The sequence below is a fragment of the Acanthisitta chloris genome, unplaced genomic scaffold, assembly GCF_000695815.1.
Source record: "Acanthisitta chloris isolate BGI_N310 unplaced genomic scaffold, ASM69581v1 scaffold531, whole genome shotgun sequence".
Lineage (NCBI taxonomy): Eukaryota > Metazoa > Chordata > Aves > Passeriformes > Acanthisittidae > Acanthisitta > Acanthisitta chloris.
Window position 1 is genome coordinate 1 of NW_008656252.1, and position 10,447 is coordinate 10,447.

General features: G+C 37.8%; 1 protein-coding gene across 1 annotated transcript in view; it reads right to left on the reverse strand.

Annotated features, from left to right (window-relative positions):
- Positions 1-1,555: 1,555 nt before the first annotated feature.
- Positions 1,556-10,447, reverse strand: part of INSC (inscuteable homolog (Drosophila)) — a gene marked incomplete at both ends in the record, with an annotated part of 41,184 nt that continues 32,292 nt past the window's right edge. The window contains 2 exons of the mRNA XM_009084217.1: positions 1,556-1,749; positions 4,167-4,338. Of these exons, the coding sequence (XP_009082465.1) occupies positions 1,556-1,749; positions 4,167-4,338 (366 nt within the window). The remainder of the gene's footprint in view (positions 1,750-4,166; positions 4,339-10,447) is intronic.

Genomic DNA, 10,447 nt, shown 5'->3' on the forward strand with positions numbered 1-10,447 from the left:
ACCTAATTGATTCTGTGATTCTGTAAGGTATTGAGGGTGGTAAGGTTTTGGGAAGGTAAGGTATTGGGTATGAAATCTCCTCAGTTCTTGGAACAAAGCCATTCGGTTCTCTGCTTGTCTAGCTAATGAGATGCCCTGCAAGCTGCAAAAGTCTTGGAACCAGTCTGTTACCTAAAAAAGTCATACATATTTCTATCAATGTCAGCCTTCCTCATAAAAAGAAGGGGCTTGCTATGCTACCCACAGAGCAAACTGCAAACTCACAGCTAACAGCAAAATTGAGATGAGGGCATAAACAAATAAGGATATCAAAACTATGAGAGCATAAAGGAGGAATAAAAAAAAAAAAAAGAACATGAAGAATTGTACATATGTAATAATACTATACAGCTATGTCAAACACCACAGCTGATGGCCTTGACTTTGCCCAAAGAGCTGTATAGTAATTATGGCTTAATTCCATCTTTTTATACACACCCTTGAGCTGGAAAAGTACTGAGTGCTATTAATATAAGCTAAAGCAGCCCCAGTAATCCCTCTAGAACACCAATAATCAGTTTCTAAAGTCTCCTGTGCCTTAATTTCCATGGCCTGGCTCTTGTCTAAGGGGGCACAGAGTTTTCAGTGACAGTGCAGACCTCAAGTCTACTGTGAATCATCTTTCAGCTCCTTCATGGGCATGGAGGGGATGGGTTTGTGATGCCTGGATTATGGACTTGCAGTTATATTCACAATGCTTGATATACAGAAGTAGGTTAACCAAGCTGACTAGCAACCTCCACCCCTTAGTAATAACTACTGGAACCCTCAAGCCTCATACCTATTACTCTGCCGAGGCAAAATTCATCACTGAGATGCCAAATAAACAGTGCCTCTGCAGCATCCCACTGCATGGCAGCACCTGAGAGGATGAAAAGAATTCCCTCTGGCTTCATCTATGCATTAGCACAGACCTTTAATTTTCTGTGTGTTTACTAAAAAAAAGAAAGCTGGTGAGAAAGAAAAGGAAATGCAAAAGTACATAAGCAGCATTTGCCAGAAAAGTTGCAAACCATTCACCACGCAGTTAGGACTTGAACCAAAGCCCACTGACGTCAGTGGGCTGAGGATCAGATACTTATTCAGCTTTTGGAGCTGATTCATCTTTGAACTGACAACTGCATATTTAGGCTGCAGTCTCCATATATATCTTTTTTTGCCTCAAAGCTGTGTCCAGTCAAGTTTTTAATACCTCCAAAGGTAGAGATTCCACAGCTTCTCTGGGCCTTTGTGTCACTGTTTGACCATGTTCATGAGGAAAAATAAATAAACACTAGTATTTTAGTAATATGGAAATGTCCCCTATTTTTGTTTTCATAAAATCACATTAAATTTGTCATACCTTGTAATGCTCATGAAAAAACATAAAGGAACAGAAGCAGATAAAGGAAGAGTCATATATTGAAAAGAACCAAGAATAGAATACATGAAAATAACTTAGGTTTGGCTATGTCAAAACAGACAGAGACCTGAAATGCATTGGCTTGTACACAAATGTGCTCAGACAGTGGCTTACTGATAAGGTCCTCACCTGATCTCGGGAATATGGAGTATCCACTACGCGTTTGTCTGAACATGCTGCTAGAAGAATCTTCATGGCATTTAACTGGAGCAATATTTCACAAGCCATAGTATCAAAGAAAGTAATATTGGCAAGAGCTGCTGAAGCCAGCAGGAAAACTTCACCTGATGAGGCTTCTTGGCACAGTTCTAAGAATGCAGAAAAGAAGTTGAATAAAAGTCATTGCAAAGAAAACATGGCTAAGTGTTTGAAAACAATATTTAAGCATCTTCAACTTGCATTACTAGTCTTAGTATCCAAGACCAAGTTCATAATCATCAAGACAAAAAAACAAAAATAAAAAAATCAATTTTGTCAATTACTTATCATAGATTAGTTCAGGTTGGAAAAGACTGCTAAGATAATCAGCTCCAACTGTTAACACTGTCAAGTCCACCACTAAACCATCTCCCTAAGAGCCATATCTACATGGGCAATTCAACCACTTCCTTGGGCAGCCTGTTCCAGTGTTTGACAACCCTTCAGTGAAGAAATTTTTCCTAATATCCAATCTAAATCTTCCCTGGCACAATTTGAGGCCACTTTCTCTTATTGTAACACTTGTTGCTTGGAAGAAGAGACTGACACCCACCTCACTACAACCCCTAATGAATTACATAGTCTACCTAGTATACCATTCTACAGTAAATATTTCACTGGTTGTTGTTCAAAATAAAGCTTGATATAGCTAAATAAATTAAATACAGGAGGCAGAAGGCTAACAGCAAATGATCCATAAGAGGATAATTCTGTTATCTATCCCCCTCTTTAGAACAAGATATGTACACATTTTTCCTATCTCTAAATCTGCTCCTCTATAGTCAAAAATCATCCTGCATATTTTCCAATAAAAAGTGCTGAAGAGACAACTACCTTTTAATTCCTTGCACACATGTACTTTAACTAAGATGTGAATCACCTGGTAATGGGATTTCAGCATGGTTTAAAAATTAAACATATTACAGTAATTCAATTACTGAGTTATAAATATTACAAGGAAACTGGTGCATGATTACTGACTGAAATGGCTCTTACAAAGTTATACATGTTCTATTTTTAATGCTCACATTTCTTGGGCAGAATATATACTACTAAAATTCCTGTAGTACTTAAACAGTGACAATTGAGGAAATGATCCACCAGGCAATACCTTTTGGATATGCTGTTCAAGTTATCCCTTGACTGTGGTCCACTATAATAACCTGGAAAATCATCTTAAATAAGTCAGGTCAGATGCCTCCAGCAGTCTAGCTATAGCAGAACAAGCTCAGCACAGATTGATTCTACCCACTGGATTCAGGGCAGGTTCAGGGAACAAGCTTCTCTATCAGTTGCTGGACATCAAGAATGAATTGTTCCCTTGATTTCTGCAGCACTAGTTCTGTTTTGGCCTAATGAAGAATGCCTAAATACATCTCAGATAATTCCCAGCCACTGCAGAATCCTCAAGCACTGATACTACTATATTCTTTTTTTTTTGTTCTATTAAAAGAAAAAGAAAAAAGAAAACAACACAAAAACATGCACGAAAATTGAAGTGCTGCAGTTTAATTGTAACCATTGGGCTCACTAGAGAAATATCCGAATGTACTGATCTATTATACATGAGAAATCAAACTAGATGACCCAAACTGTAAATTTTGACATGGAGCTCTGGGAAACTGAATTTCTAGATCAGAGAGAGGAAGAGAAGCTTCTGGTATTTGAGAGGGATGGAGCTGAGCGCCGGAAAGAAGATATTCCACTCTTTAGAAAGTAATGAGAAATATCATCTATTGGGGGATTTTTTTTTAATGAAGTGTCCTCACTGACCCAAGTTAAGGAAAATCTTGCTCTTACCTTTGTATCATTTTACCATGAATGAGAGGCCTAGACAAGAAAGACAGCTCTTTTATTTTCCCTATAACAATGCCCATAAATTACACTACCCTCTGCTTTTCTCTTGAATTATCACACAAATGTAGATGTAGTGGTGAGCTTGAGTTCTAGCAACTTTAGAAAATACAACAAGTATAAAGGTTAGTAATCAGAGTTGGAAGGGACCCTTGAGGATCATCTAGTCCAACTCCTGGCCCTGCACAGGACATTCCCAAGAGTGTGCCTGAGAGCATTGTCCAAACACCTCTTGAACTCTGTCAGGCTTGGGGCCATGACCACTGCCCTGGGGAGCTGTTCCAGTGCCCAACCACCCTCTGGGGGAAGAACCATTCAGGCCCTTCACCATCTTCACTGTCCTCCTTTGGACGCTCTCCAATAAGTCCAACAATAGCTCTTTTACAGACAAACATTGGATGAGAGGATACTTTGCTGAGTCTTTCCCGCGGCTCTCCTGGTAGATTTTCACACACATACTATTTTTACAAGTATGCATAAATGCTATTTAAAAGTGGACTGGAATAAAAATAAATTACGTAACTGCAGAATGCTCTGATTCAGAATTCAGAATAGTTCTTTTATCTGTTAAGGGAAGATGGACAAACATTATTTAGGGAATATTTCAAATGAAAGAGTTCTACCCCAACCTGGTTTTTTAACTGGAAACTCAGAAGTCCCATAAAGAACTTACTGACAAGGGCTGTCACAATTTCTTCCATATTTTCCAGAAAGCTGCTGAGATGCTGAGTGAATGTGAGATGTGGAGAAGTGATTTGTGCAATTACTGCTGCGGCTTCTGCGTGAGTAGCTTCGGAATGGCTGCTATCAGTGAGAATGTCAGCCAGGCACAGAATCCCATCAACCTATGGAAAACCAATAGGTGTATGTTAGAAATACTCTAAGAGATACTTTTGCAAGCAAAGATGGTTTCCTGGTTCTCTTTTCTTGACTGCGACTACACTACTCAGTTTATTTCCAAAAATAACTTTAACTTGGTGGCATTTATGATATAAGAAGTTTCAATTTAGCAAATACAAATGAGTTCAATATACAAGTTTGTTGACCAGCAAAAAGTCTTACGTATCCTTCTCGCTTAATGTTTCTGTTGAATTTATTTTGGTCAAAGTCTTTTCTGACCGGACATCTCAAGTTAAACATTAATCCAAAAATAAGTTCTGATCAGCAAATTCTAACTGCTACTATAACACAGCCTCATTTGAGCTCTTGTCTGAGTGTGTCTTACTGCAAGACTTGAACCAGAATGTGCAGTAAGCTCTAAACAGACATTGTTCCCCTTGCTTTTCTGTGAAGTTGTCACAAAGCCTCGTGCAGTAAGATCTAAACAGACATTGTTCCCCTCGCTTTTCTGTGAAGTTGTCACAAAGCCTACCTGTATAGGATCAAAAAATACTATTAAGACAACTCTGGCCAAACTGTTTTTGATGAGCTTGTACAGCAAAGCTAGGTCCACATCTCTCTTGTTTACTTTGAAGAGAAACAGAAGAATGAGTGAAAAGATGTAGCTTTCTGCTTTTACAGTGTTTGAAGTGTTCTTACACACTTCAGACAGGTAGATCATATATGTACAGCTTGTTCTATATTGTAAGAGAGCCACTGACACAGTGAAAGACAGCAACAGAGCACAGCCAATGGGATCATCTGTTAGCAACCAATTGCAGCAAGGGAACGTTCTCTGTAGACAAGGGCATAATCTGTGAACTTTCAAATTAACAGCACTACATTTCTCCCCCTGTTTAGCATATCCATGAATAATTCATCATGTTGACAAGCAAGTACTTAGATCACAGAATTATAGAATCATTTAAGTTGGAAAACACCTCCAAGATCATCGAGTCCAACCTTTGATCACCACCTTGTCAACTTGACCATGGCACTAAGTGCCACATTCAGTCATTTCTTGAACATCTCCAGGGATGGTGACTTCACCACCACCCTGGGCAGTCCATTTCAATGCTTTACAACCCTTTCTGTGAAGAAATACTTTGTGATGTCCAACCTGAATCTCCCCTGGTACAGCTTGAGGCTATGTCCTCTCATCCTGTCTCTAGCTGCCTGAGAAGAGACCAACCCCCACCTAGCTACAAGCTCCCTTCAAGTAGTTGTAGAGAGTGATAAGGTCATCCCTGAGCCTCCTTTTCTCCAGGCTAAACATCCCCAGCTTTGAACACTTTGTAGATACAAAGAGGAATTATAAAGACTTAGTACTGAAATATGCTTCAACAGTCGAACGAAAACAAACTCACATTTGTGTTGTACACTCACTGACTCATTCTTAGGCCTGTTGTTCAGACTGCATTCTCTGTTAGTTCAAAGCTTCCTCAGAACATCCATGTTAAGATCTATCCATTATCTTCAGTAAGGGTATTTAGCAAATCTCTTATTCTCATTTTTGTTATTTATTAATACAGAATGTTGAGTTATCTTAGTTACTTATCCTGCAATGGGCATGAATTAAATTATTTGTTAAGCACTGACAGTTACTGCATTTTACAAGATAAGTTCTCAGATTGATGGGAGTAAAAAATACCCTCTGGAAGATTATTCACTGGGATTCACTTTTTAATAGGCCATAGACTATATCACTCTAAAAACATAGATAAATACAAAAGAAATTATACCTCTATTTTTCCTCAGATCACAAATGGGATTTAGTATAGAAGCTCAAGTACTGGCAAAAAGAGGAAGAATAAATTTTCAACATTAAACTTTTTCTTGATAAGCTTTCAACATTAATCTGCCTACAGCAAAATATTTCTCCTTGGTTATGGCAGAATTCTACAGCTTGAAACAGCAGATTCACATAATTCACTTGCCTTCGAGGTATATTAATAGATCTCAGTGTCAAGAATTAATATATGTCCTCACAAGATGATTTAGTACCCAAAGTGTGCTAGACAATATCATATGCAAAGCCCCCCAGTTTTTTCACCTTGAAACCTTCCTAGATCACACCTTGTCTGGGGTCCAAAGGATGCTAACAACAACAGTCAGTATAAAAAGTTAAACATATTTCAAGGTGTTCAAAAAATACTTCACATGAAAGAAACTTCTTCTAAGATCTGGTCAGCACTCTTCAGCTCAAAATGCACTGGTTAAAATCCATTTAGCCAACTCTTATTCAATGACCTCAACAAAATCACTTTAGATTAGTTATATGTTATTTTAGAATAAGTAATGGCCTATGAAAGACAGGTACGAACATATGGCTAAGATTTTTCTATCACCACTGATTGTGTAAATCTACACTATAAAATAGAAGCTTCTAACAATACAGAGCCGTACTCAACTTTTAAATCACATATTTGTTTTCTTTATTTGCTAAGTAAATGTTTTTGGAAATTGGGAGTTACTGAATTGTAAAAGAGAAGTGGGTATGTTTTTAATTCAGCACAAAGAGGAATTACATATTTTGGACCTATGCAAGCCAGCACTAGTTATTCTGCTTCCTCTTAAAAATAATGCAAATACCAACAAATTTAGCCTAAAATTTGTTCTATAAACTTTTTTTCTCCCATCTTAAATATAGAAAATAAAATCATTCTACTTCAGCAGGCAACCCCATTTATAAGTGTCTAGCAATAAATTTTAAAATGACAGGGGAACAATCTAATAAAAGCACTTTAACATCCAAAAAGAAAGTGCTGCTCAAAGCATTTTTTATAATTAGCTTTCACACTGAAAGGGACTTTGGATGGCTGCCCTGTTTTCTGTTTAATTTTGGTGAAGTAATCAGCTAAATGTCAAATCTGTTCATCACCTTGGCAATACAAAAGAACTAGTTAGCCAGATAATGCAAACAAATGAATTCCATGAATGCAACAAGATGCTGTGGAGACCCTGCATTTGAGGAATGGCATTCAGTAAATGCTTATCACTAATATTTCAATATTGATAACTGAAAAAATGCCAGGAACTTACATCCCTATGAGCATAGCTCTGGTACAGAAACTTCATCCAAGTGACAGAATAACTGTGTGACTACTCTAATAATCCATGTGACAGAATAACTGTGTGACTACTCTACTGGATAGATCAAGTCTTCTGAAAGGAAGTAATTTCTTTTCTTTGCAACAGGAACGAATGAGTTCTGTGGCAACACTCTTCTTCTTTCAGGATACCTGTTCTTCCTCCTAAAAGTATTAAATGAAACTAGGCATCTGTTAAAGATACCAATACAAGACTTGGGATGAATTGCATTATTGACTTCATGATTTGAAATATTACACACAACAGCAGTCTTAACTCTGTGCTTTCCACAAGGAAGTTCAGGGTAGACTTTCCATGCCACTCTGGGGACCAAGATCCATTGTCCTCTTTCTAGTAATGTCTGTGTATAAAATGCTGCTGAAGGCCTTTTCTCATCATAGGACTTTCTCTACCATTCCTGTTTTCCCACTTTACATTCAGATGATCTCTACATATTGGTAAACTTTCTCAAATGTATTTTTTGGCCTTCCCTGAATTGATGTCCTGAGCCATTTTGCTGAGATTGGAAAGTCTTACAGGCTATCAGCTCACTTCCCACTGCCAAATGCACAGATAATACTATCACCCTACAACTGGGTGCCTCTGGCAAGCAGCACCAGCACATTCCAAAGCAGTTTTAAAGGAAGAATGAAAGGGAGATGTTAAGATTCAGATATAAGACATCAAATGTGGTAACAAAATCACAAAGGGGATTGCCTCTTAAACATTGTCTCAGCCTTACCAGGCAGTAGAGGAGAACTCAAAAGCAGAATCTGCATCAAACACTTAAGAACCAATAGATGAGAGCTGTCTTTATCTTTTCACACATGCTGTGTAATAGCAGCTCCAACTTGAAGCTAGGACAGGTTAACTATATAGGTGAAAACATGAACATTAGCAGACTACACCAAATATGTTTAGGTGGATAAAAACTCAAACACATCAGAATTTATATTATGAGGAAGAGCGAGGCAGAGAAGGAAGGAAGGAAGGAAAAATTATTGTATTCACAAAATGTTTCAATGTCTTCCTCAGAATTCTTTGAACACAATCTACTTTGCTCCCCAGACCATCACACGAACCATGAAGTCACTTCACTATTCTGCAGCTCCATTGAAAATGTCATCCAGCAGAACCCATATACTGTTACTTTGATGACTTATTAATTGAATTCCTGATCATCAAGGCTAAGATAATGCAAATTATGTAAACTTCCATTACTTATTCTGCACCTGTAGAAGACCTACAAGTCTTGTTTAATTTCTACTTCCCTCCATCAGAATGTGGTCAAGCTAATGAAGAGGTATTTGCTCTTCCCTACATTTAGCCATCAAGGAAGAATATGAAGTTGATCTGATTTGTATAAGGATTATTGCTACATCGCATAAAAAAACCCAAAAGAGACAGTTGGCTGTATCAGCCTGAAGGATGCATTAAATATGGCAATGCCTAAGTATCAACCTTGCAGCCATGCTGCAGGGGGGAGCAAATTGCAGAGCAAGATGAAAGAAGTTCCTTAATCGGGGTTGACTAGGAGTGAAAGGATAAATTGTGTGCAAATCTTTTCTCCCTATAAAACCTAGGGAAAGCAGTCATGCTCCTCAGAGTGCATCTTCTTTGGCACTCAGAGATGATTTAAGCTTGTTGCAGATAAAAAGTACAACTGTTTGTCAAAGAGGTAATAGAGAATAAGTCATTTTACAGAAAGGATTGACAAAATCAGTAAGATCAATATATAGACTTCTCTCTTGTCTTTGCTTCAAGGATAAGAGAATAGCTGGCTTTGAAATCCCTCAGTTTTGAGGACTGATGTTAAGGGTAAGACAGCCTTTTAAAGTATTATTTCTGTGGTTGAGAAAAGAAACCAGGAACTGCATTGCTACTAGCCTAGCAATTCACATATTCCCACTCCCCTAAATCACAGCTTACATTGCTTCAAACTAGACTCTACAAACGTACGTGAACCACCCAAGGATACATTCAACTTTCCTGATCCACTTCTCATATGCCTCCAGTTCTACAGGATAACTGCTTCATGGCTACAAAGGGCAGGAGAAAAGACTGCAAAAGAATTCACTTGCAGTTATGCAGAAGCCATCTATAGTACAGACTCTGTCACTGCTGATGTTTGCAGAATTGGGATGCATTGATAAAACAGAAGGAAAACCAGTGGTCACAAATGAGCATGGTGGCTTGGGAAAAAAACAAGTAGACATTTGCAATGGCCTTTGTACTCAACATTTGTTACATTCTCTTACTCCTATTCTGTCACAGCTAAAAACCAATTACAATGACTGTGTCATCTGTAATGTCAGGACCACATAAGAATAGGGGAGAACTATTTATCTTCATATATGATAAAATTAGATTAAATTCTTCAAGTTATGTGACATATGACAGAAACAAAAGATTTCTCAGATTCTTTTGCCCTACATTTTGGAGGGCTGGATATACCGGCTTGTTTTTAAGCTGCAGGAATCTATTCCTATTTGTAGGATTTTCTTGGTATCTGCATTACAAATTCCAGAAAGTACATGTTTGTTTCTTTTAAATAATGGATAAGGCATTATATATTATATTTTGGAGTTTGAAATCCATTAAAATGAAGCCAAACAGACCCAAAAGAGGACTTGTCAACAAGATGAGAGGAACTGTCAAGTGTTGTGTAAGAATGCTGAACAAGATACTGGGACCTGAAGTCTGAATTAGAGAAAGACCATACATTAGTAGTTTTCACATAGCCCTCATTTTTATTTACCCTGGGGGATCATAGTCTGAAAAAGAAAAATACCCACCTCAACTATTCCTATAAACAAACAGGGGCTCCAGGGTTATGCATAGCAGGGCACTCCAGAAAATGAGATTTGCTCACTGCAAAAAAACATGCTGGGATCATCTACTTTTAAATAAATAATGTCACAGACACTTCATTGCGTGAGGGCATATTCTCAAACACCTGGTCTCTGGCATTTAAAAACAAGGACA